The 27554-nt window shown below is 38.7% G+C and overlaps 3 protein-coding genes across 6 annotated transcripts; 2 read left to right on the plus strand and 1 right to left on the minus strand.

The window, feature by feature from the left end:
• Positions 1 to 331: 331 nt before the first annotated feature.
• LOC124412545 (97 kDa heat shock protein) lies at positions 332 to 8384 on the plus strand. 2 transcript variants are annotated; one of them, XM_046892505.1, is made up of 12 exons: positions 332 to 639; positions 1825 to 2023; positions 2301 to 2657; positions 2788 to 3109; positions 3239 to 3494; positions 3743 to 3873; positions 3993 to 4264; positions 4775 to 4876; positions 6017 to 6145; positions 6257 to 6496; positions 6616 to 6921; positions 7024 to 8384. In XM_046892505.1, the coding sequence occupies exons 1-12, from the start codon at positions 524 to 526 to the stop codon at positions 7204 to 7206; spliced, it is 2613 nt and encodes an 870-aa protein (XP_046748461.1). In that variant the 5' UTR covers positions 332 to 523; the 3' UTR covers positions 7207 to 8384. The 2 variants fall into 2 exon arrangements, with proteins under 2 accessions (XP_046748461.1, XP_046748462.1); XM_046892506.1 differs by lacking the exon at positions 4775 to 4876 and having other exon boundaries at positions 333 to 639.
• Positions 8385 to 8748: 364 nt separating this feature from the next.
• Positions 8749 to 10402, minus strand: LOC124412549 (vacuolar ATPase assembly integral membrane protein VMA21 homolog). Of its 2 annotated transcripts, XR_006929803.1 has the most exons (4): positions 10130 to 10402; positions 9926 to 10031; positions 9453 to 9654; positions 8749 to 9198 (listed from the first exon to the last, which is right to left on the minus strand). XR_006929803.1 is itself a non-coding variant. In XM_046892512.1 (3 exons), exons 1-3 carry the CDS (start codon positions 10142 to 10144, stop codon positions 9515 to 9517), a joined length of 261 nt encoding a protein of 86 aa, XP_046748468.1. In that variant the 5' UTR covers positions 10145 to 10401; the 3' UTR covers positions 9242 to 9514. The 2 variants fall into 2 exon arrangements, 1 of the variants encoding a protein (XP_046748468.1); XM_046892512.1 differs by lacking the exon at positions 8749 to 9198 and having other exon boundaries at positions 9242 to 9654; positions 10130 to 10401.
• LOC124412548 (electron transfer flavoprotein-ubiquinone oxidoreductase, mitochondrial) lies at positions 10030 to 16473 on the plus strand. Of its 2 annotated transcripts, none has more exons than XM_046892510.1 (8): positions 10030 to 10051; positions 12117 to 12224; positions 12325 to 12673; positions 12782 to 13088; positions 13553 to 13794; positions 13943 to 14337; positions 14484 to 14705; positions 14878 to 16473. In XM_046892510.1, exons 1-8 carry the CDS (start codon positions 10045 to 10047, stop codon positions 15039 to 15041), a joined length of 1794 nt encoding a protein of 597 aa, XP_046748466.1. In that variant the 5' UTR covers positions 10030 to 10044; the 3' UTR covers positions 15042 to 16473. The 2 variants fall into 2 exon arrangements, with proteins under 2 accessions (XP_046748466.1, XP_046748465.1); XM_046892509.1 differs by lacking the exon at positions 10030 to 10051 and adding an exon at positions 10643 to 11081.
• The last annotated feature ends 11081 nt before the right edge of the window (positions 16474 to 27554 follow it).

Here is a 27554-nt window from a genome sequence, read left to right on the forward strand (position 1 = left end):
TAATTGGCAAAATTTGAAGCTCGATAGTTACCGGATGCGAGCTGGTAGTGAGTTCAAAATTATTAGTGACTGTCGGCTCGCGACATATCGAACATTCGCAAACGAGATTCAAGTATTGTCAAATATGATTGAGCAGTAGACTGTCCAGTATTGTCGGCAATCTCAGGAAGCGCACGGAAATGATGTTACGAATTTTCGAGAAAATATAGGTCGGGAATTGAGTAATAGAATGCGAATGACACGCGGTTCCAGAATATTCCAGACCGTACGGACAGCCAATGAGCGCGCAGTCTCAGACTCCGAGGTACGTTTGTAGGAGCGTGATTGGTCAGTTTTCGATTGGCGTTTAGCAGAAAGCATTCCTACTCGACATTACCTTCCCAAGTTCCTGCCGTGTGCAGCCCGTAAATACGCCGCAGTGAAGGTGGCCGTTTCAGATCAATTAATAAGGTATATAACAGTGATATTGGGCCGTGAGAAGATTGAAAAAAGTGCTTAGATATATTGAGAAACAAATTTAACGATGGCTGCGATGTCTGTGATCGGTATTGACTTCGGAAACGAGAGCTGTTATGTCGCCGTAGCTAGAGCTGGCGGCATTGAGACGATCGCCAACGATTATAGCTTGAGAAGTACACCGTAAGTCGATCCTATTTCGTACCATAAATTTCATATCTTTCATTCAATAACCGTAGGCTCACGCCCTGTCCTTGTACGCAATTTATTCACCGTGAAATTTGGCTACTTATGTGGCTTCCAGTCCTCCGTTACCGTTGCTGATACTCGTGGTGGTCGCCTGCGTCCGCGTTCGTCGTAAAACCTACGTAATACTACGTCTAATATCCACCGATTGCGTGGACCGAGCATTAGTCCACAGGCCTTGATAAAAATTGTATGCATCCTTTGTAGTAATCGATCCGTAGCATGACAGCTCACATTTGCGGTATCAATCAGCAATAAAAAAATTAGTTGTACACATCAGTAATTGATATATCGATTCCGTGTTAGAACGTGTTAATATTTCGTCTGGCGATAAACATTCTCCACATTTACCATTACTGGCGTTTGGGTTTAGCCGTTATTTTCATTTGTCACTTTTTATTTTTTTTTATTTTTTTTATCCATATCTACGAATCATTTTTATTTATTTTTTTATACATCCCCGTATACATACACTCACACGCTCACGCGTTTATCCTTATTTGGAAAGCCCGATTTTAAAGTGATTCATACCAAAGGCCGTTTACCTTGTGGCTATTTCTTTATCCAAAAATATCACTCCACTACACATCTCTGTGCCATTTAAGGATTGTCATTTCTCTGTAACGTATTACGTTATGTGGCAATGAACCATTCGTGATGGATATATCTTGAAGTAACTGGCTGGAAATTATTTTTTTAGAAAGTTCCAATCTTTCATACTTTTCATAAAATTCTTTGGTCATTCGATATAATGTCGGTTTGGTCACTTTTCACATGCACTATGGTAATAATAAAAGAACTAGGCTTGGCCAGGATGTTGAGAATAATCCAGAAACTAGCAGTTCCTTGTACAGATTTTAAAAGGCAATTGACTAGCCTATGTTAACTATGTTGTTTGTTATTCTAACGATATTGGTTACTTTATATAATCATAGCAAAGCCACAAGTACCACATGTTGTGATTGCTGATATAATTTCACGTTGTTTCATTTTGAATGATAAAACAAGAAAGTGGTAAAAGAGATATAAATAAATAACGGTGTCCTGTTGCCACTTATTCTATGTAGAATGAACAAAGGTATACAAACCTAGTACTCAATGACAAAATGTTTTTACTTTCAGATCATGCGTAGCATTCAGTGGAAAAAATCGCATACTTGGCGTCGCGGCGAAAAACCAAATGGTTACGAATATGAAGAATACAATATCTGGATTTAAGCGACTTTTGGGTAGAAAGTACAACGACCCGCACGTCCAGCGAGAGCTTCAGAGCTTAGGCTACAAAACATCGCAGCAGCCAGATGGCAGCATTGGAATTCATGTATGTATTATGTACTTATAATGACAAACTTTCTCCTTTGAAATATAGTAAATGAAAATTGAATTCACCATGGGCAATATGCCAAACTTACCACGTTGCTGGACCCACCACTCTTATTTATATCTCATTAGACTAGCCACTGTCTGTGACTCAGGTTTAGCCTAAAGTGTTCATGTACAATTAAAGACTGCGATATTTCACATAACCCATTTCTATTCAAAATTTGTTGTCCACAAGAATGAGTATCTTGTAAAACTATGATTTTAACGTTTAACAGGTACACTACTTGGGCGAGGATCACGTATTTTCACCGGAACAAATAACAGGGATGCTGTTTACGAAATTGAAAGACATATCCGAAACTGCACTCCAAACTGCTGTCAACGATTGTGTTATCTCTGTACCATCCTATTTTACTCAGGCTGAACGTCAGGCGCTATTAGATGCTGCTCGTATTGCAGGCTTGAATGTATTACGCTTATTTAATGAGACAACTGCGACTGCTTTGTGCTATGGTATATACAAACAGGATCTACCAGCTCCTGAAGCTGCACCACGAAACGTTGTATTCGTAGATTGCGGTCATGCCAGTCTCCAAGTATCCGTTTGCGCATTTCATAAGGGAAAGCTGAAGGTTAGCAGTGGAAACTTTATTGTTTGTGTAAAATATCAGTAATTGTTTTGAAATTGAATTGATGCACTACAGGGATAGGTTATTACTAAAAATTGAATTCAAGTAACATGTTTTGCTATTCAAATTTCAGATGCTAGCAAGCTCAGCAGATCCTCAGCTTGGTGGTAGAGAAATTGATTCAATACTAGCTGATCATTTCTGTAAGGAATTCCAAACTCGTTACAAGGTTGATGCGCACACTAACCCTCGTGCCTATCTAAGACTACTCGCAGAGGTAGAAAAGTTGAAGAAACAGATGTCGGCAAATTCCACCACGCTTCCTCTTAACATTGAGTGTTTTATGGATGAAAAGGATGTTCATGGAAACTTGAAACGTGCAGATATGGAGAACATGTGTGCACACTTGTTCAAACGTGTCGAAGTTACACTTAAGCAATGCCTTGTGGATTCGAGTGAGTAGATTTCATCATGATTGATCTGTTGAATACTCTTCTCAAACACAATGTGTATCTGATATGTATAAAAGGAATGTACATTTTTTATATTTCAGTTTCGTTAAACTTGTAAATATTATTTTGCAGAGCTGAAACTAGAAGATATCCACTCGGTGGAAATAGCTGGAGGATCTAGCAGAGTTCCAGCTATAAAACGTTTGATCGAAGAGGTGTTTGGTCGAGGAACGTCTACGACTCTAAACCAGGATGAATCGGTCGCTAGAGGGTGTGCATTGCAATGTGCAATGCTTAGCCCCGCGGTTCGTGTTCGTGAATTTTCAGTCACTGACATTCAGCCGTATCCTCTTAAACTAACGTGGGATGCTGCCGCCGGTGAAGAGGGGTAAGATTAAACTGAATTCAGTTCACTTTGAGTGGTCAAATCTATTATTATAATTTTCGAATGAATAGAATTGAACCAAAATTGAAAAAAACTTACTTCGTTTACTAACCTTCATGCCTAAAAACAGAGAGTGTCGAGTACCAGATGCAAATTGTCTTTCTTTTAGAACTGTTGTTTTTCATTGCAATTGTGTTCTAATATTATTTTTAAATACATCGTTCATTTGTTGTTGATTGACATTCTTTTAGAGAGATGGAAGTCTTCGAAAGGAATCATCCTGTCCCATTTTCCAAGATGCTCACATTCTATAGAGCTGAACCATTTACTCTTACCGCCAGTTATTCTGCTACTCCAGCGCACTATCCAATCGATCATGTCGGTAAGCTTTCCCAAAAAATTCTTTATCATGGATCGTGATGCATTATGTAATCTAGCGGATTCTAGGCAGCTTTTCCTTGCAAATAAATGTAACTGAAGTAACTACGTGATCATTACCAGGTACATTCGTAATAAAGAACGTTAAACCAACCGCGGAAGGTGAATCGTCGAAAGTTAAGGTGAAGGTGCGGGTTAACCTGAATGGAATCCTAACAATCGCATCTGCTTCACTCGTGGAAAAGCGGGAACCCACCCAGCAGGAAAAGGAAGAAGAAGAAAAGCAGCAACAAAAAGAAAACAGCATGGACGTTGATCAGCAACAAGCAGATGCCAAGAAAGGTATTGACAAACCTGACCAGGAAGCTCAAGCAAACGAACCACCAGCGCCTGAGGTAAGATTGCACTTCGATTGGCATAAATTTTTATTTTTTTTTTTAACCAATCATTCAAAGGATCCCAGAGCGACAATTGTCATATTTTATGTGTAATTTATACAACAGTTTTGGTTTCATTTTCTATTGCGTAATTATTTATTGCATGATGTGCCTGTTGTGAGATTCCAGCTGAATGTTTAAGGATCTGTGATCATGACCCCGATTTATTTCCCTCACTTAAAAAATCAGTAATTATTCTTTTGCATTTCCTCGATCTTGGTTAACAAAACTAAAAAAAGGATTGTAGTAAAATTGTTATAACACATGTTATGTGTAATGGAAGAAGGTTTTTCATTGTATTGTGTGAGAATGATAACATTGCCTCGTTAAATGGGCTACCTTTTATGAAACAATGATTAATTGCCCGTGTCATGTCGTAGTATTTTGTAGTAGTAACATGTTACATGGTTAATAAAAACTTGTGATCGGAATTCAGGTGCATGATCATGTGAGTTTGTTGTGGTTTAGGTGAGTGCAGATAAGAGACGGCGGAATTCTGATGCGGAAGATGGCAGTAGGGGGGTGAAGGGGCCCTCCTATTCCTCCAGGATTCTCTCTTGGCTCGGCTCGGTATGCGACACTCTCTCTACTTGGACCCATACGCATACCAATATTTACAGACCCAAATCACGCTAGGTTTTCAGTTTAGTCTTTTTTTTTGCTGCCTTGTTTCGTTTATGAAGATATTCTCATCTTAAAATTTCAGTACACTCGAGACAAGTAGGTACCAGGTTGACAAAATGCTGTTTCATATTTAGAATCATTTTATTGGAAGACCCCAGTTTAATATACATGTTATCTGTCACTGACTTACAGCTATTTGCAAACTATTACAAAATCACAACTTTGTTTGTTAACGTCTGTATTATTTTTTAAGTAACTAAAGCTTTTGGTAAAGTAATGCAGATAACAGAATAATAGTTTTGATTAAAAAAATTTGATCAGATCTAAGAAACTAATGAAATTTAAGAAATGGCGTATTATGTGTCTTGTAAATGAATATGGGTCCAAGATACAGCTGTGTCACACCATGTTGTCTGTCTGCATGAAAAGAGATTGCCAAGGAAGCGGCAAATGCTAATGTTCAATTTGTACTCCAAAGATTCGATTTGTTAATGTGTAAAAAACAAAGGCAGACAAAATGGGTTAGTTTTCCATTCAAGCTGCGTCTCTATACCCATCTACTTGTCCCGTGTGGATGCGAATATTTTTTATAAAATTAATGGTTTTGCAATGTTTCGAAAGTTCAATGAGTAATCGATTTCAGAAAGAGAGAGAGAAAGACAGCGAGAAAGAGAGGTAGGAGCGAGAGAGAGAGAGATAGAGAGAGCGAGGAATAGAGACCAGCCAGTGTGAATGGAAAGCTGTCCGAGTAAACGAATTTTCCTCCCTCTGCTTTCTACCCATCCTGATTCCAAACCACAACTTATGCCCTTGTTTTTTGTTCAATATGTTTAGTGTGACAAATCTCCGTTGTTTAACTGGAAGTGTTCATTGACAGTACGAAAAGCAGTCGGTTTAATTGTCTTGCATAGCAGAGGTAATTGTTGAGAAACACTTATGCACATTACCTGAAAAAACTGCTTGATCGCAAATGATTTGTTGCTTCATTTTCAGTTAACTAACGTGTTTGAGTTGTATTGCCAAGTGATCGTAGATATCTTATATTATATCCAACTTATTTTGTATTTTTTTTTTTTTTTTTTTCAGAGCAATGATAAGAACGAAGATGGTAAAGGAAAGAAAAAGGGACCGACGGTTCGTTCTATCGAACTTCCTGTTACCGCTAATGTTGGCGGACTTTCGCAAAGAGAGTTGGATGCTGCAGTTGAGAAAGAGGTAATTCATTCAATATTTGACGGTTAATGGAAAGATATCTTATTATTGTGCCAAATAATTCAACTGTACGAAAATATGTACCATCTTATATATAACCTCTGTTTAAAATAGTGCAAGATGATCGCTGAAGACAGACAAGAGAAAGAACGAATCGATGCACGAAATGCGCTTGAGGAATATGTTTATGAACTGCGAGCCAAACTGAGTGACGAAGATCAACTCGCCACTTTTGTAACAGACAATGACAGAGAAAGTTTGTGTCGGACTTTGGATGATACTGAGAATTGGCTGTACGAGGAAGGAGAGGATTGTCACCGACAAATTTATTCAGACCGACTATCTCGTCTGAAGGTATGAAAGCCTTATTAGACGTACAAAGTTGCTTGAATTGTAAAAATTGAATTATGATCGTTTCGAATTACTGTGTGCATCATTTTCTGCATTTGCAATAATCACCAATTTTATTTTAGTCACAAGGGGAACCTATAAGAGACCGGAAAGTAGAATTTGAAGGTAGAAACCACGCTGTTGAGGAACTTGCTGGTGCACTGCAAATAACAAAAAAGAGTTTGGATCAAATTAGACAAAGTGCTGCTGCTGGAGGTGGGCAAGAAGAATCTAAGTACTCTCATTTGACCGATGAAGAAATTAAGAAAGTTGAAAAGGCAGTTGATGAGAAATGGTCATGGCTGGAAGAAAAACGAGTCGCACTGTCAGGGATTCAGCGTACACAGCAACCACCTGTAACCGTTGCTCAAATTCGAGCAGAAAAACAAGTAAGTTTAATCAAAATTTGTTTTAATTAAGTCTTGTACAAATACATGTGGTAGGTATATGACGCTTAATTTCTGCTTGTTTCCGTTTTCTCTATGTAATAGGCGTTGGACAGCGTGGTTTTGCCTATTCTTAACAAGCCTAAACCTAAGGCAGAACCGCCAAAGGAGGATAAATCAAAGGAAAAAACAGGTGATGATCAAAAAAACAATCAGAATAGCCAAGGGGATGGGCATAGCCAGAATAATAAACATCAACCAAACGACGATAAGATGGATGTTGAGTAGCGTCCAAATTGGCGAGACCTAATGAATAATTACACGTATTTTCATAATATCAAATCAAATCAGATACTATATTATCATCCTCACCCTGGAGGTAGTCTCATTGGCATTATGTCACTAAAGCGCCTCTCGTTGTACTGAATACTACGTCATTGCTGTTTTTTTTTCTTTTTTGCATAACTACTTGATTAAAATAATTCAATTACCATATTTATTTTTAAACACAGAGTATACAACTATAATGAAAATTTATGAAATTGATGACGATCGTGTGGAAATGCCTTTTAAGCATCGTAATACGCTGATAAAATGGCAGTTATTTCGATTGTAAATCTTTATGTTTGGTAATTCGAAGGTTTCCATTCTTGTGGCGTGTGTTTAGAAAATTTTTATAATCAACTCCTGAGGTAAGACAAGATAGTTGTTGAAATCGATAATTTCGTTATACGGGGTACTCTGTGATAAGATTATTTATCAGAATCTTGGCTAAGATTTATTCGATAGCTAGTTCCTCAATGTTTAAGAACCCCGCGACGTACGACAACCACGTAATACCGATAGTGGGAGTAATTATATACGTTGTAATTGAAAACGTACAAAGCGACAGCTGTAATAGATTTAGTAACTAAATTATGGATAGGAAATATCGCTGGCGACTTATGTGTTTAAACAATATGTCTAATATTCATTCCACCGTTTCCTGGCCTGTAGTCAGATTCTGCTGCTTTAATACGCGTTGCATTTACGTTACTTAAACGAATTAATCTTTAAAATAAATCCATAAAATTATGTACCGAGATTTACACCGTGGCGTGAAAAAAATATTGAGTATATTAATATTGCAATAAATAATAACTATCACTATCAAGTAGTGACCCATGTATTTGAAACATGTGAGAAGTAACCTGTTACAGAGACAAATTAAATTGACCCAAGAACAAATTAGATATACTCATGTGTGCAAGGTTGTACATAATTGCTAAGTATTGACGACATGTGTTCCCATTAATTTCATTTTTTTCTTTTCTAATGAATTGAAAACTATTTCAGTCGAAAGTACATACATCCTTTAGTAGGTTTTGTTTTGTGAAAAATCCTAGTTTTAACCATTTGTTTTTGTACTTCTCACTTTCCTTTTGCCTTTCCTGGAGTACGCATTTTTTTTTACAGTAAATAAAATTGAAAGCACCGTTCTTCATACTATATCCCTGATGTGATTATTTATGCTAAGTAACTGAATAAAGAGTTGACCTATACAAAAAAAACTTTATAAAAATTATATTAAATATCAGCCCGATGAGCACGACATTAGTAACATAACATGTAGATCTTCCTTTGTAACTACTGGTACAAAATTTTCTGGTACTCTTACTATTCGATATTTTCGCTAATGATGAGCAATGGATTTGCTTAATACAAACAGCGGCTGATTTGCCCTTTTATGTAGTTGACATCAATGATAATTGGTAAGCATATTTAATATTTCTTTACATAATTACAAGCATGTGTTAAAAGAAAACTACATAAGCAATAATACCTAATAGTATTAAATTTCAATTATTAATATTTTCTATACTGTCTTTTGTTTCTAAAAATAGAGAAGTCGATACCACTGTACCAGGATTGGTAGAATCGGTATATAATTTCCGTAATTTCTTTTTAGTAAATACAAAAGAAATTTAATTTCTAATCTATTCACAGTATTAACAGAAGTAGATCCTTAAAAGCCTAATAGAATCCCTGTATGGTGTTATATTGATCCATGTGATTCCTTGTCATTAGATTTAGAGAATTCTAGTCTCTGTTGTAAACAAATAATACAGTAACTGATTCTGTTAAATAATGTTACAGAGTGAAACCATACAAGTGTCGAAGCTCAGAGTCGATGTGTTAATGCAAAGGCACATCGTGTTTAGTTAATCTTGTCAGATTATCTCGAATCGATTCGACACTTGAAAAGATTTACCCTGTATTGCTGTTGCATACTGAAAACTTCTGTAGGAATGATTACAGCACATGCATGTTTTTTTCAACATTATTTAAGTAAATACAGTAAAGTGAGATCATATTTTGTTTCCATCACAGAATTTCAACTTACTTATTCAATTGATTAATGGACATTCGTACTGCTGCTCGTCTTATTAGTAGCGGATTCTGTAGATGGCCACAAAAGATGCTCATGTTATTTGTAAGGCTGTCTAAATCAAATTCCAGTTCACACCCGGCCGTCATAATTTTTTTTGTATTACTATTATACATAGTACTTGCCGCGGGATGAATTCTTGTGACAAAAATTGAAATACAAACTTAACTAATCTATCTTCACTTGCACTTTAGGTTGAGAGTCGAAGTATGCTCTGTAAATGAAAGCACCTAAAGCAGTGTGGAGCACGATGATTGAAACCCCTGCTGCGTAGACATTGCTTGGAACGGTGTTCAAATTTAGAAGTCCTGTGAATGCAAGAATGATATTAGAAACTTTGAGTAAAGTATGTTCCTACTCCAAGAAAATTTATTTGAAGACAATGTCAATTTTCAACGTCTAATCTCGTTTAATATTAATTTCACTGACAAATTATTTCGCTAAGAGTTCATAAAACCCAGCATGCATCATTTATTTAATCCAATTCAGATGCAGTTATGTATCTTATCGAACGTTAATGTAATAATAAATAAGTGTAACAAAACTGTAGTACTTGTACTATGGTGAAAAATTGCTTACCGTCGAAAATGAATATTTTCGAAGTGAAAAATGAAAGAACCGGCATCACGATTATAACAATGCAGTGAAAAAACACCGTTTTAAACACCTGCAATTCAGACGGTTCCTGCGAAAAAAATATGAATGGTAAGTTGATATATTTATAGTTCAGACAGAAGAATTATTTACATCGTGCCACGATTTGCACTGGTAATTTGTACTCACAGCTGCAGTCGACATTTTAGCTTGTAGTATGACTCTTAGCTCTTGTTTAAACGAGAAACGCGATTTATCAATTATTTATAAGAAAAACAACGAAGTTGCGCGTGACTATCGTGTAGGTGTGTCAATTTATTATACCACCACTTTCCCTGAATGTTCTCTACAATCTCTACCTCCGATTACAGTTCAGTCGTGACGGTACGATGTCGAGAAAATGTACACATAACCTAAATAAAAATGAACATAACCTATTTTCATCCATCATCCATACTGAAGTTTCTACAATTTGAAATAATCAATTGATTGTTCAACATTGTTGATGGGCTAGTCAGTGCCCCACAGCCGGTGGGATAAATTGTGGGGCAGAATTATTTTCATCATTGATTTGTTCATACGGTACATGTTTATTACTAATACAAAATGATAAATTAATTGTCGAAACAGCTAGCTACGGTAAATAATATTCTATTTGGAAATGGGTGTCTTTTAAATCGGTCAACCTCGAGTGCGCGTAGCATGAACGTATTAATATAAGCCATTTCCATATTCTGTGTCAGTAACACATTACAAATTTAAAATGAAAGAGTAGGGTAAAATTAACAGTCCAATTTCAATCGCAAAATCATTCATCATTAACTCTCTGAATCGATCGTTTAAAAATCGTTCTCAATGTCCCGCCGAATAGCGCGATGGCGCGATCTAACGTGGCGTACGTTAATGATGATGCAAAGTTGTATTAGTTGTAGCTGACACCACAGCTGTAGTGTTTCCACTAGTTGTCCTCCACCGACCTCTCGATCCCAACCACTCACTTCACTCCAAAAGTTCATGAAACATATTATAACGGATAACCTAGATTACAGAGTTCTACATTATTTTGTTTGAAACAATCGAGCGTCTGTGGATTATCAGTGAATGATCATGGCCTCGACGATTTGTAAAACATCAAAAATTTGTAAGTTTTTTTCTGGTACATTGATACTCATTATTTGAATAAACAAACGAATGTTTTTCACCCTCAAATTTTTACGCAATTTATCTTGACATCATTGTTCATCACTCAAGAGGCTTCAAACTTAAATTTGACGTTGTGTGCTAATTGAGTGCACATTTATTGTTAGATTGACGGAATTCATTATCTCAAGCTTCACCTGTCTCTTTTCTGTCAAAATTGGCAGGCTGTTTAGTTTAGGAACTTCTTTGAGTCTTGGAATAACTAATGAAAGCAAATGGCTCACATAATTACCCAATAGTGTGGCATATTTATGATGTAATTAAAGAAATGCAAATATTTTTTACAATTTGTTGTTTATTTTTTTTTACAAATGATATGTCATGTACGTTGTATGTTACCAATCAACAATCTATAGGTAACCCTTTGATACAGTATGGACTTTGTCCTCTTCACCAATTGTTTTAATCACAAAGTCCACATGTTGCACAAATATTATGAAAATGTATATATCTTATATAATCCAGGTTATCACTGGATTGATTCATTGTTGTTTTTACTTGACTCCTGCTCAAGTTAAATATTTGAAAAAATTGTTATCTTGATCTCTGTTAATGAAGGTTTTTAAACTTTTTTTTATATTATCCTTCCTTAACAGTTTATCCCAATAAATTGTCTGCTTTTCTGATGCTTTTCTTAATTAACTTAATAACTTGAATTCAATTGAGTTTTGAAGGTCTTTTAAATATAATAGAATGTGTTTTAAAATCTTATCTGTAAGTAGACTTTGATAGCGCAATGCTAAGCCATGAATTCTAGGATCAATCCTAGTCGAAACTTTTTGTAACTCTCAGAAGTATTTATTTATTTCTAGATATCATGACAATACAAAAATAGAATAGAATATTTTATTACACAATAAATGCTACATCTATTCTTGTATTTGGTATCGGTATAATTCGAAAATTCGAAATAGAAACCCACCCACCCACCCAGCACAGATTGCCGCTTACGATTGTTAAATCTCTTCCATTACAGTACATCGGCTACAGCGATCATGCCGCAGAGCATATTCTGAAGCGTCGTTCCCAAAAATAACTACTCACTATACTGTCGTACCAAGAGAAACCGATCCACGATGGAAAGGTACATGATTGTTTTTATGATAACAGCAACTGTTAGTGATGACGGTTACATCCAAGGATTCATAAACTTCTTGATTATATTATTCTGAGAATTTTTCCAGATGTCAACATGGAAAGGTACGTCGACGAAACGGATATTTTGATAGTCGGCGGTGGTCCAGCCGGGATGTCTGCTGCAATTCAAGCTCGAAAGTTGGCTGAAAAGCATGGGAAAGAATTGCGTGTAACTTTGGTTGAAAAAGCATCAACCATTGGAGGTCACATTCTCAGTGGTGCTTGTATAGACCCAATCGCATTGAACGAACTCTTTCCTGACTGGAAAGAACTCGGCGCTCCATTGAAGACTCCCGTAACTGAAGACAAGTTTGGATTTTTAACCGAAAAGTATAGGGTACCAGTACCAGTTTTCAAAGGAATGCCGATGTACAATCATGGAAATTACGTAGTCAGGTAATAAATCCTAACAAGTATTCAAATACTACTTTAACAGTATTTATCACAAAGAGTTCGTTAGTGGTTATATTGCTTAATGCGGCTTATTATTTCCCCATAAAACAGATTGGGACATGTTGTTGCGTGGCTAGGTGAGCAGGCTGAGGCAGCTGGGGTCGAATTGTATCCTGGTTATGCTGCAGCTGAAATACTCTACCACGAAGATGGTTCTGTGAAGGGAGTTGCTACCAATGATGTTGGTATTGCCAAAGATGGATCTCCAAAAGATACGTTCGAAAGGGGTATGGAGCTTCATGCAAAGTGTACAATATTTGCCGAAGGGTGCCACGGTCATCTTGCCAAACAATTATTCAAGCAGTTCAACCTCAGGGAAAAGTGTGAACCACAAACTTATGGAATTGGACTTAAAGAGGTTCGTCTCATTGTTCAATAAAACTACTCAGTAAAGTTGAAATAATGTATTGTTAAAAGTCAGATAAGAATGAAATCAGATATCTCGAATTTGTTTTTATAGACGTCACAGATGAGGTAAGTTTATTCGAACTTTTGTGATGAAAAGTTATTTTTAACTGCCTTTATTTCGGTTGCAAAGTTATTGCGCAAAGATAAGATAACGTGTTGTGTATTTCGGAACCTAGTAGTGATCAGAAGTCTTTTGACATCAGAAAATTAAATGAACGCATTGTGTTTACCCGTCATAGAGTAGTTGAAATTCTACTAATATAATAACTAATCGCTATCCATTAGCGATTTATCAGTACAAACTGTGCGTTCATACTAATTTTTCCCTGTTCCCTATACAGGCATCTCATGTAAAATGGGAATTCTACCAGGGCTCGATAAATAAATTGAATGATTTGCATGTAATTGTTTCAGGTTTGGGAAGTTGAACCTTCTAAACACCGACCTGGGGCAGTAGAACATACTATTGGCTGGCCATTAGATAAAAATACTTACGGAGGTTCGTTCTTGTACCATTTGAATGAAGATACTCCATTGGTTGCTGTTGGTTTTGTAGTCGGATTAGATTACACTAATCCATACTTGAGTCCGTTTAGAGAATTTCAGAAATTCAAACATCATCCAGCAATTAGACCTACCTTTGAAGGTGGAAACAGGTAAATCACAATAAGTCAATATTCCATTTGTTTCTGGCATCTGATTACTTTGCTTTTAGCCAAAATTAATAAGTACTTCCGCATTTTATTACTTTTTTTCATGACTTAAGTGGATGAAAAAAAATGATCACTAGTTCTGCTGTTACAGAATAGCATATGGAGCACGGGCGTTAGTAGAAGGTGGTTTTCAGTCGATTCCCAAACTCCAATTTCCCGGCGGCTGTTTAGTTGGCTGTACAGCAGGCTTTTTAAATCTTCCAAAAATCAAGGGAACTCACAACGCAATGAAGAGTGGTATGCTGGCAGCTGAAAGTGTTGTAGAAGCGATTATAGATGCTGAAACAAATACTCCAACGTCACAGGGGCTAGAACCAAAGAATTATACAGATAAAATTAACAATAGTTGGATATACAAAGAATTAAAGGCTGCTCGAAACATCAGACCTAGTTTTCATACGCCGTTAGGGCTTTACGGTGGCGTAGTTTATGCTGGGCTCTCATTTTTGACTGGTGGAAGGGAACCTTGGACTTTGTCACATGGAGGTAAAGATTAAATGAAATTTTGTACCTTTCTAATTATTTGAGCACATTGTTATCTTTGCAAACATCATTAAAACATCAGACAACATTTTTATTTCTCACGGTACATTATTCTTCAACCATATTTCCCTTTGACATATCTGTTTCAGATCCAGATCACAAAAGACTGAAGCCTGCAGCGCAGTGTACACCGATTGAATATCCGAAACCTGACAATAAAGTTTCCTTCGATCTGTTGTCATCAGTCGCGCTTACCGGTACAAATCACGAGGCTGATCAACCTGCACATCTCACATTAAAGGACGATACGACACCAGTAAAGCACAATTTAGCTGTTTACGATGGTCCAGAAGGCAGATTTTGTCCAGCTGGTGAGTGACTTTCTCTTTGTTTTTCTTTGTCATTCTTTTCTCTTGATGAAATGTATGGAGCAGTTTAAAATTTGTGTGGACATGATTTAAATATTGCGAGAGAAACTGATGTGCTAGAGTTGGTGAATGATTCGTTGCTTGGAAAGAATTAGACTCTGTGTTTCTTCATCAGGTGTATACGAGTACGTTCCTCTGGAAGATGGATCTGGTCAGAGATTGCAGATCAATGCCCAAAACTGTATACACTGTAAGACTTGTGACATAAAGGATCCAACACAAAACATCAACTGGGTGGTTCCTGAGGGCGGTGGCGGTCCTGCATATAATGGGATGTAAAGTTGAACCCGAAACTGACTACAAGAAATTCTATTATCTCATATCTCGATGATAGATCTAGTTTAAAGAATCGATAGAAAGCTCGAAAATATTCCGGGAGTGTAGAAATTATGAAATAAAAATGTAATAAGCAAACAGAACAAAGGAAGTACAGTATCTATAATTGACGTGCAAAAAGAGATTTTGTGCAAAACGCAAAAACACAAGTTAAATTGCGATAGGCATCATGATACGTGATAAGTTTCAAGAATGCTGTTGAAGTAGTTAAAAGAATCGCATCACACTATGGAATATCTTTCTAATATAAAGTATTTTGAAGGGAATGTACTGTGTATTCCCAAAAATATGAAATTCAAACTGGACTGATATTGCATAGAAATTGAGGAGATCTCATGAGGAAGTCGTTATACATTAGAAACAAATCACGTTCAGAAATTTTAACACTTTCGGAATGTGTGACATAGATACGTACAATTGACATCACTAGCACGTCATTGTCACCATATTCTTTCGGAGATTTTCCAGATTAAAATCAAAGATTTATTATTTAAGTGTAAATATGGTGTATTTTTCATTTAAGTTGAATCTGTTCAAAGTAACATATACAGACGTGTGCAGGACAGATCCACTGAGTTATTACAAAACTCAAAGACCAACGACGTCAAAATAACTCAAGCAATTGTCAAGTTACTGTAAAAACTAGAGAATTTAATAAGTATATGCTGATATATAAATTTTAGTTCAAGAATGGCTTGATTGCTATCAATTCTTGTTTCTCGGGTTACTGTACGCTGAAGTCTCTTTATATCACGATTCTTGGCAGGTGATTTTATTTTTCTGAAATACTAAAGCCGAATGTGGGTAAGTTGCTGATTCGATCAGTGCAGACTTTCCATTTCAAGTAACGAAAATTTTCATTCTGTTGATCGTATCCTGTAATCAATAAATCTATTTTCTTAACATTACCCACCTTTATTGTCGGTCTAACACAAATTTATGATAGCACAACTTGAGGAATACATTTAATAATGACTAATAGACGTGGGGAATGGGACAATTTTTGTGGCCTTGAAAATGTCATGTAGAATAACATCCAAGCGACCGTGCTATGATTTATCTGAATGTGCATTTTGGAAACTCAAAATGATTAGAGACGAATCTACGCGCTTCGCTTGATATTGGAAAACTCTGAAGTTCAGGTACCGCCTTACTCGTGTCTAAAAAAACTCTGCAAGCGATTCAATGCAAGAGTGCAGCCTTGACCCCGATTGTTATAAGTCTCATCACCTGATACGTTGTGATTTGGAGTTGCTGAAAAAGTTGTACATACATACAGATACACAATTATATGTATATATATTTACATAACATACGGATGATTATTAGTTTTTATACAAATGTATGAAGGTAGCTTTGAATATAAACGTAAATACATGCCTATGCAAGATGAATTCATGATTCCTCCATGACTATGATGAATTTAGTTTTACAATTTCAACTGTACATGTGAATACAACCTGCATGTATGATGCGTGTAACTAATATTTTTGTAGAAAATTGTAAGACAGTAGACTGATATTTATCAAGGGATGGTATGCTCTTTTCGTTATTGTATAAATGGTTGCATTGAGCTTTCCACGAAATTTTGTGTTGATATTTCCATTTGTCAGGTAGTCGGGATAATTTTGTCTCATTTTTGATCCTTGTGTATAGGTGGCCAATTTGTACAATGATTCGAGAAGGGCTAGTCTGTCAATCAAGCCGATGGCGTTGGCAATAGACTAAGAATAGTGTCAGCTCGCAGCACCGACGCCGGCAGGCCAAGACCCTCTTTAATTTTGTTTGGATTCTGTTATGAAATTGCGGAGATTAGGAAGAGAATCTACTTTTTAAAATGATCGGCTGAGCCGGAAAACAATCACTTCTCGAATTACTGCGGCTACGTGTATATGTAGACTGAATAGCGGTGAACATATCTCTATACATATTACGGAACACAATGTGGGCATTGTGAAATCATAAGCTCGGGAAAATTGGAATGGAACACGAGAGAACTTAGGTTTTTTGGCTGTAACTTTTTATCTGTTGCTCGCAGCGTATTGAGACTGCGCTCAAACGATTTCTCTCGCAAAATTACGTCGGAATAGTGCCCCGAAGATTTAATTGCAGTACTTTTCAAAGTCGTCGAAATTTTCGCCAAAAATCCAAAGGGGTTAACCTTACTTTTTTTGCGATTTTTGAAGCCGAAAATTTCTGGTCTCCGACTTGATTTGTATGACCGTTTCTGGGCCAAATGGAACCCCTGGAACTCGAAAAACACATTGAAAAAAGGGTAGGACCAACAGCAGAGAAGTTACGATGAAAATCTGCAGTTTTTTGGCTGTAACTTTTTATCTGTTGCTCGCAGCGTATTGAGACTGCGCTCAATCGATTTCTCTCGCAAAATTACGTCGGAATAGTGCCCTAAAGAATTAATTGCAGTACTTTTCAAAGTCATCGAAATTTTCGCCAAAAATCCAAAGGGGTTAACCTTACTTTTTTTGCGATTTTTGGAGCCGAAAATTTATGGTCTCCGAATTCATTTGTATGACCGTTTCTAGGCCAAATGGAACCCCAGGAACTCGAAAAACACATTGAAAAAAGCGTAGGACCAACAGCAGAGAAATGACGATGAAACTCTGCGGTTTTTTTGCTGTAACTTTTTATCTGTTGCTCGCAGCGTATTGAGACTGCGCTCAATCGATTTCTCTCGCAAAATTACGTCGGAATAGTGCCCTAAAGAATTAATTGCAGTACTTTTCAAAGTCGTCGAAATTTTCGCCAAAAATCCAAAGGGGTTAACCTTACTTTTTTGCGATTTTTGGAGCCGAAAATTTCTGGTCTCCGAATTGATTTGTATGACCGTTTCTAGGCTAAATGGAACCCCAGGAACTCGGAAAACACATTGAAAACAGCGTAGGACCAACAGCAGAGAAATTACGATGAAAATCTGCAGTTTTTTGGCTGTAACTTTTTATCTGTTGCTCGCAGCGTATTGGGACTGCGCTGAATCGATTTCTCTCGCAAAATTACTTCGGAATAGTGCCCTAAAGAATTAATTGCTGTACTTTTCAAAGTCGTCGAAATTTTCGCCAAAAATCCAAAGGGGTTAACCTTACTTTTTTTGCGATTTTTGAAGCCGAAAATTTATGGTCTCCGAATTGATTTGTATGACCGTTTCTAGGCTGAATGGAACCCCAGGAACTCGAAAAACACATTGAAAAAAGCGTAGGACCAACAGCAGAGAAATGACGATGAAAATCTGCAGTTTTTTGGCTGTAACTTTTTATCTGTTGCTCGCAGCGTATTGAGACTGCGCTCAAACGATTTCTCTCGCAAAATTTCGTCGGAATAGTGCCCTGAAGATTTAATTGCAGTACTTTTCAAAGTCGTCGAAATTTTCGCCAAAAATCCAAAGGGGTTAACCTTACTTTTTTTGCGATTTTTGAAGCCGAAAATTTCTGGTCTCCGAATTGATTTGTATGACCGTTTCTGGGCTAAATGGAACCCCTGGAACTCGAAAAACACATTGAAAAAAGGGTAGGACCAACAGCAGAGAAGTTACGATGAAAATCTGCAGTTTTTTGGCTGTAACTTTTTATCTGTTGCTCGCAGCGTATTGAGACTGCGCTCAATCGATTTCTCTCGCAAAATTACGTCGGAATAGTGCTCAAAAGAATTATTTGCAGTACTTTTCAAAGTCGTCGAAATTTTCGCCAAAAATCCAAAGGGGTTAACCTTACTTTTTTTGGCGATTTTTAGAGCCGAAAATTTATGGTCTCCGAATTAATTTGTATGACCGTTTCTAGGCCAAATGGAACCCCAGGAACTCAAAAAACACATTGAAAACAGCGTAGGACCAACAGCAGAGAAATTACGATGAAAATCAGCAGTCTTTTGGCTGTAACTTTTTATCTGTTGCTCGCAGCGTATTGGGACTGCGCTGAATCGATTTCTCTCGCAAAATGACGTCGAAATAGTGCCCTGAAGAAATAATTACAGTACTTTTCAAAGTCGTCGAAATTTTCGCCAAAAATCCAATGGGGTTAACCTTACTTTTTTTACGATTTTTGGAGCTGAAAATTTCTGGTCCCCGAATTGATTTGTATGACCGTTCCTAGGCTGAACGGAACCCCAGAAACTCGAAAAACACATTGAAAAAAGCGTTGGACCAACAGCAGAGAAATGACGATGAAAATCTGCAGTTTTTTGGCTGTAACTTTTTATCTGGTGCTCGCAGCGTATTGAGACTGCACTCAATCGATTTCTCTCGCAAAATCCCGTCGGAATAGTGCCCTACAGAATTAATTGCAGCACTTTTCAAAGTCGTCGAAATTTTCACCAAAAATGCAAAGGGGTTAGCCTTGGATTTTTTTTGGCCGAAAAATCTTTTGTCTGGGAATCGATTCGTATGACGTTTTCTAGACTAATTCGACGCCAAGGAACTCAGAAAACACATCACAAATAGCAGAGGACCAGCAGCAGAGAAATGACGACGAAAATCATGAGTTTTTCGGCAGTAACTTTACAGGTGTTGCTCGCAGCGTATTGGAACTGCGTTTAATCGATTTCTCTCGCAAAATTACGTCGGAATAGTGCCCTACAGAATTGATTGCAGCACTTTTCAAAGTCGTCGAAATTTTCACGAAAAATGCAAAGGGGTTAGCCTTGGATTTTTTTTGGCCGAAAAATCTTTTGTCTGGGAATCGATTCGTATGACGTTTTCTAGACTAATTCGACGCCCAGGAACTCAGAATACACATCAAAAATAGCAAAGGACCAGCAGCAGAGAAATGACGACGAAAATCATGAGTTTTTCGGCTGTAACTTTACAGGTGTTGCTCGCAGCGTATTGGGACTGCGTTTAATCGATTTCTCTCGCAAAATTACATCGGAATAGTGCCCTACAGAATTAATTGCAGCACTTTTCAAAGTCGTCGAAATTTTCACCAAAAATGCAAAGGGGTTAGCCTTGGATTTTTTTTGGCCGAAAAATCTTTTGTCTGGGAGTCGATTCGTATGACGTTTTCTAGACTAATTCGACGCCCAGGAACTCAGAAAACACATCAAAAATAGCGTAGGACCAGCAGCAGAGAAATGACGACGAAAATCATGAGTTTTTCGGCTGTAACTTTGCAGGTGTTGCTCGCAGCGTATCGGGACTGCGATTAATCGATTCCTCTCGCAAAATCACGTCGGAATAGTACCCTAAAGAATTAATTGCAGCACTTTTCAAAGTCGTCGAAATTTTCGCCAAAAATGCAAAGGGGTTAGCATTGGATTTTTTTTGGCCGAAAAATCTTTTGTCTGGGAATCGATTCGTATGACGTTTTCAAGACTAATTCAACGCCCAGGAACTCAGAAAACACATCAAAAATAGCGAAGGACCAGCAGCAGAGAAATGACGACGAAAATCATGAGTTTTTCGGCTGTAACTTTGCAGGTGTTGCTCGCAGCGTATCGGGACTGCGATTAATCGATTCCTCTCGCAAAATCACGTCGGAATAGTACCCTAAAGAATTAATTGCAGCACTTTTCAAAGTCGTCGAAATTTTCGCCAAAAATGCAAAGGGGTTAGCCTTGGATTTTTTTTGGCCGAAAAATCTTTTGTCTGGGAATCGATCCGTATGACGCTTTTTAGACTAATTCGACGCCCAGGAACTCAGAAAACACATGAAAAATAGCCTAGGACCAGCAGCGGAGAAATGACGATGAAAATCTGCAGTTTTTCGGCTGTAACTTTGCAGGTGTTGCTCGCAGCGTATCGGGACTGCGATTAATCGATTCCTCTCGCAAAATCACGTCGGAATAGTACCCTAAAGAATTAATTGCAGCACTTTTCAAAGTCGTCGAAATTTTCGCCAAAAATGCAAAGGGGTTAGCCTTGGATTTTTTTTGGCCGAAAAATCTTTTGTCTGGGAATCGATCCGTATGACGCTTTTTAGACTAATTCGACGTCCAGGAACTCAGAAAACACATGAAAAATAGCCTAGGACCAGCAGCGGAGAAATGACGATGAAAATCTGCAGTTTTTCGGCTGTAACTTTGCAGGTGTTGCTCGCAGCGTATCGGGACTGCGATTAATCGATTCCTCTCGCAAAATCACGTCGGAATAGTACCCTAAAGAATTAATTGCAGCACTTTTCAAAGTCGTCGAAATTTTCGCCAAAAATGCAAAGGGGTTAGCCTTGGATTTTTTTTGGCCGAAAAATCTTTTGTCTGGGAATCGATCCGTATGACGCTTTTTAGACTAATTCGACGCCCAGGAACTCAGGAAACACATGCAAAATAGCCTAGGACCAGCAGCGGAGAAATGACGATGAAAATCTGCAGTTTTTCGGCTGTAACTTCGCAGGTGTTGCTCGCAGCGTATCGGGACTGCGATTAATCGATTCCTCTCGCAAAATCACGTCGGAATAGTACCCTAAAGAATTAATTGCAGCACTTTTCAAAGTCGTCGAAATTTTCGCCAAAAATGCAAAGGGGTTAGCCTTGGATTTTTTTTGGCCGAAAAATCTTTTGTCTGGGAATCGATCCGTATGACGCTTTTTAGACTAATTCGACGCCCAGGAACTCAGAAAACACATGAAAAATAGCCTAGGACCAGCAGCGGAGAAATGACGATGAAAATCTGCAGTTTTTCGGCTGTAACTTTGCAGGTGTTGCTCGCAGCGTATCGGGACTGCGATTAATCGATGCCTCTCGCAAAATCACGTCGGAATAGTACCCTAAAGAATTAATTGCAGCACCTTTAGAAGGCGTCGAAATTTTCGCCAAAAATGCAAAGGGGTTAGCCTTGGATTTTTTTTGGCCGAAAAATCTTTTGTCTGGGAATCGATCCGTATGACGCTTTTTAGACTAATTCGACGCCCAGGAACTCAGAAAACACATGAAAAATAGCCTAGGACCAGCAGCGGAGAAATGACGATGAAAATCTGCAGTTTTTCGGCTGTAACTTTGCAGGTGTTGCTCGCAGCGTATCGGGACTGCGATTAATCGATTCCTCTCGCAAAATCACGTCGGAATAGTACCCTAAAGAATTAATTGCAGCACTTTTCAAAGTCGTCGAAATTTTCGCCAAAAATGCAAAGGGGTTAGCCTTGGATTTTTTTTGGCCGAAAAATCTTTTGTCTGGGAATCGATCCGTATGACGCTTTTTAGACTAATTCGACGCCCAGGAACTCAGAAAACACATGAAAAATAGCCTAGGACCAGCAGCGGAGAAATGACGATGAAAATCTGCAGTTTTTCGGCTGTAACTTTGCAGGTGTTGCTCGCAGCGTATCGGGACTGCGATTAATCGATTCCTCTCGCAAAATCACGTCGGAATAGTACCCTAAAGAATTAATTGCAGCACTTTTCAAAGTCGTCGAAATTTTCGCCAAAAATGCAAAGGGGTTAGCCTTGGATTTTTTTTGGCCGAAAAATCTTTCGTCTGGGAATCGATCCGTATGACGCATTTTAGACTAATTCGACGCCCAGGAACTCAGAAAACACATGAAAAATAGCCTAGGACCAGCAGCGGAGAAATGACGATGAAAATCTGCAGTTTTTCGGCTGTAACTTTGCAGGTGTTGCTCGCAGCGTATCGGGACTGCGATTAATCGATTCCTCTCGCAAAATAACGTCGGAATAGTACCCTAAAGAATTAATTGCAGCACTTTTCAAAGTCGTCGAAATTTTCGCCAAAAATGCAAAGGGGTTAGCCTTGGATTTTTTTTGGCCGAAAAATCTTTTGTCTGGGAATCGATCCGTATGACGCTTTTTAGACTAATTCGACGCCCAGGAACTCAGAAAACACATGAAAAATAGCCTAGGACCAGCAGCGGAGAAATGACGATGAAAATCTGCAGTTTTTCGGCTGTAACTTTGCAGGTGTTGCTCGCAGCGTATCGGGACTGCGATTAATCGATTCCTCTCGCAAAATCACGTCGGAATAGTACCCTAAAGAATTAATTGCAGCACCTTTAGAAGGCGTCGAAATTTTCGCCAAAAATGCAAAGGGGTTAGCCTTGGATTTTTTTTGGCCGAAAAATCTTTTGTCTGGGAATCGATCCGTATGACGCTTTTTAGACTAATTCGACGCCCAGGAACTCAGAAAACACATGAAAAATAGCCTAGGACCAGCAGCGGAGAAATGACGATGAAAATCTGCAGTTTTTCGGCTGTAACTTTGCAGGTGTTGCTCGCAGCGTATCGGGACTGCGATTAATCAATTCCTCTCGCAAAATCACGTCGGAATAGTACCCTAAAGAATTAATTGCAGCACTTTTCAAAGTCGTCGAAATTTTCGCCAAAAATGCAAAGGGGTTAGCCTTGGATTTTTTTTGGCCGAAAAATCTTTTGTCTGGGAATCGATCCGTATGACGCTTTTTAGACTAATTCGACGCCCAGGAACTCAGAAAACACATGAAAAATAGCCTAGGACCAGCAGCGGAGAAATGACGATGAAAATCTGCAGTTTTTCGGCTGTAACTTTGTAGGTGTTGCTCGCAGCGTATCGGGACTGCGATTAATCGATTCCTCTCGCAAAATCACGTCGGAATAGTACCCTAAAGAATTAATTGCAGCACTTTTCAAAGTCGTCGAAATTTTCGCCAAAAATGCAAAGGGGTTAGCCTTGGATTTTTTTTGGCCGAAAAATCTTTTGTCTGGGAATCGATCCGTATGACGCTTTTTAGACTAATTCGACGCCCAGGAACTCAGAAAACACATGAAAAATAGCCTAGGACCAGCAGCGGAGAAATGACGATGAAAATCTGCAGTTTTTCGGCTGTAACTTTGCAGGTGTTGCTCGCAGCGTATCGGGACTGCGATTAATCGATTCCTCTCGCAAAATCACGTCGGAATAGTACCCTAAAGAATTAATTGCAGCACCTTTAGAAGGCGTCGAAATTTTCGCCAAAAATGCAAAGGGGTTAGCCTTGGATTTTTTTCGGCCGAAAAATCTTTTGTCTGGGAATCGATCCGTATGACGCTTTTTAGACTAATTCGACGCCTAGGAACTCAGAAAACACATGAAAAATAGCCTAGGACCAGCAGCGGAGAAATGACGATGAAAATCTGCAGTTTTTCGGCTGTAACTTTGCAGGTGTTGCTCGCAGCGTATCGGGACTGCGATTAATCGATTCCTCTCGCAAAATCACGTCGGAATAGTACCCTCAAGAATTAATTGCAGCACTTTTCGAAGGCGTCGAAATTTTCGCCAAAAATGCAAAGGGGTTAGCCTTGGATTTTTTTTGGCCGAAAAATCTTTTGTCTGGGAATCGATCCGTATGACGCTTTTTAGACTAATTCGACGCCCAGGAACTCAGAAAACACATGAAAAATAGCCTAGGACCAGCAGCGGAGAAATGACGATGAAAATCTGCAGTTTTTCGGCTGTAACTTTGCAGGTGTTGCTCGCAGCGTATCGGGACTGCGATTAATCGATTCCTCTCGCAAAATCACGTCGGAATAGTACCCTAAAGAATTAATTGCAGCACTTTTCAAAGTCGTCGAAATTTTCGCCAAAAATGCAAAGGGGTTAGCCTTGGATTTTTTTTGGCCGAAAAATCTTTTGTCTGGGAATCGATCCGTATGACGCTTTTCAGACTAATTCGACGCCCAGGAACTCAGAAAACACATGAAAAATAGCCTAGGACCAGCAGCGGAGAAATGACGATGAAAATCTGCAGTTTTTCGGCTGTAACTTTGCAGGTGTTGCTCGCAGCGTATCGGGACTGCGATTAATCGATTCCTCTCGCAAAATCACGTCGGAATAGTACCCTGAAGAATTATTTGCAGCACTTTTCGAAGGCGTCGAAATTTTCGCCAAAAATGCAAAGGGGTTAGCCTTGGATTTTTTTTGGCCGAAAAATCTTTTGTCTGGGAATCGATCCGTATGACGCTTTCTAGACTAATTTGACGCCCAGGAACTCAGAAAACACATGAAAAATAGCCTAGGACCAGCAGCGGAGAAATGACGATGAAAATCTGCAGTTTTTCGGCTGTAACTTTGCAGGTGTTGCTCGCAGCGTATCGGGACTGCGATTAATCGATTCCTCTCGCAAAATCACGTCGGAATAGTACCCTAAAGAATTAATTGCAGCACTTTTCAAAGTCGTCGAAATTTTCGCCAAAAATGCAAAGGGGTTAGCCTTGGATTTTTTTTGGCCGAAAAATCTTTTGTCTGGGAATCGATCCGTATGACGCTTTTTAGACTAATTCGACGCCCAGGAACTCAGAAAACACATGAAAAATAGCCTAGGACCAGCAGCGGAGAAATGACGATGAAAATCTGCAGTTTTTCGGCTGTAACTTTGCAGGTGTTGCTCGCAGCGTATCGGGACTGCGATTAATCGATTCCTCTCGCAAAATCACGTCGGAATAGTACCCTAAAGAATTAATTGCAGCACTTTTCAAAGTCGTCGAAATTTTCGCCAAAAATGCAAAGGGGTTAGCCTTGGATTTTTTTTGGCCGAAAAATCTTTTGTCTGGGAATCGATCCGTATGACGCTTTTTAGACTAATTCGACGCCCAGGAACTCAGAAAACACATGAAAAATAGCCTAGGACCAGCAGCGGAGAAATGACGATGAAAATCTGCAGTTTTTCGGCTGTAACTTTGCAGGTGTTGCTCGCAGCGTATCGGGACTGCGATTAATCGATTTCTCTCGCAAAATCACGTCGGAATAGTACCCTAAAGAATTAATTGCAGCACCTTTAGAAGGCGTCGAAATTTTCGCCAAAAATGCAAAGGGGTTAGCCTTGGATTTTTTTCGGCCGAAAAATCTTTTGTCTGGGAATCGATCCGTATGACGCTTTTTAGACTAATTCGACGCCTAGGAACTCAGAAAACACATGAAAAATAGCCTAGGACCAGCAGCGGAGAAATGACGATGAAAATCTGCAGTTTTTCGGCTGTAACTTTGCAGGTGTTGCTCGCAGCGTATCGGGACTGCGATTAATCGATTCCTCTCGCAAAATCACGTCGGAATAGTACCCTAAAGAATTAATTGCAGCACTTTTCAAAGTCGTCGAAATTTTCGCCAAAAATGCAAAGGGGTTAGCCTTGGATTTTTTTTGGCCGAAAAATCTTTTGTCTGGGAATCGATCCGTATGACGCTTTTTAGACTAATTCGACGCCCAGGAACTCAGAAAACACATGAAAAATAGACTAGGACCAGCAGCGGAGAAATGACGATGAAAATCTGCAGTTTTTCGGCTGTAACTTTGCAGGTGTTGCTCGCAGCGTATCGGGACTGCGATTAATCGATTCCTCTCGCAAAATCACGTCGGAATAGTACCCTAAAGAATTAATTGCAGCACTTTTCAAAGTCGTCGAAATTTTCGCCAAAAATGCAAAGGGGTTAGCCTTGGATTTTTTTTGGCGGAAAAATCTTTTGTCTCGGAATCGATCCGTATGACGCTTTTTAGACTAATTCGACGCCCAGGAACTCAGAAAACACATGAAAAATAGCCTAGGACCAGCAGCGGAGAAATGACGATGAAAATCTGCAGTTTTTCGGCTGTAACTTTGCAGGTGTTGCTCGCAGCGTATCGGGACTGCGATTAATCGATTCCTCTCGCAAAATCACGTCGGAATAGTACCCTCAAGAATTAATTGCAGCACTTTTCGAAGGCGTCGAAATTTTCGCCCAAAATGCAAAGGGGTTAGCCTTGGATTTTTTTTGGCCGAAAAATCTTTTGTCTGGGAATCGATCCGTATGACGCTTTTTAGACTAATTCGACGCCCAGGAACTCAGAAAACACATGAAAAATAGCCTAGGACCAGCAGCGGAGAAATGACGATGAAAATCTGCAGTTTTTCGGCTGTAACTTTGCAGGTGTTGCTCGCAGCGTATCGGGACTGCGATTAATCGATTTCTCTCGCAAAATCACGTCGAAATAGTACCCTAAAGAATTAATTGCAGCACTTTTCAAAGTCGTCGAAATTTTCGCCAAAAATGCAAAGGGGTTAGCCTTGGATTTTTTTTGGCCGAAAAATCTTTTGTCTGGGAATCGATCCGTATGACGCTTTTTAGACTAATTTGACGCCCAGGAACTCAGAAAACACATGAAAAATAGCCTAGGACCAGCAGCGGAGAAATGACGATGAAAATCTGCAGTTTTTCGGCTGTAACTTTGCAGGTGTTGCTCGCAGCGTATCGGGACTGCGATTAATCGATTCCTCTCGCAAAATCACGTCGGAATAGTACCCTAAAGAATTAATTGCAGCACTTTTCAAAGTCGTCGAAATTTTCGCCAAAAATGCAAAGGGGTTAGCCTTGGATTTTTTTTGGCCGAAAAATCTTTTGTCTGGGAATCGATCCGTATGACGCTTTTTAGACTAATTCGACGCCCAGGAACTCAGAAAACACATGAAAAATAGCCTAGGACCAGCAGCGGAGAAATGACGATGAAAATCTGCAGTTTTTCGGCTGTAACTTTGCAGGTGTTGCTCGCAGCGTATCGGGACTGCGATTAATCGATT

This window comes from Diprion similis, chromosome 11, assembly GCF_021155765.1.
Source record: "Diprion similis isolate iyDipSimi1 chromosome 11, iyDipSimi1.1, whole genome shotgun sequence".
In the NCBI taxonomy this organism is placed as follows: domain Eukaryota; kingdom Metazoa; phylum Arthropoda; class Insecta; order Hymenoptera; family Diprionidae; genus Diprion; species Diprion similis.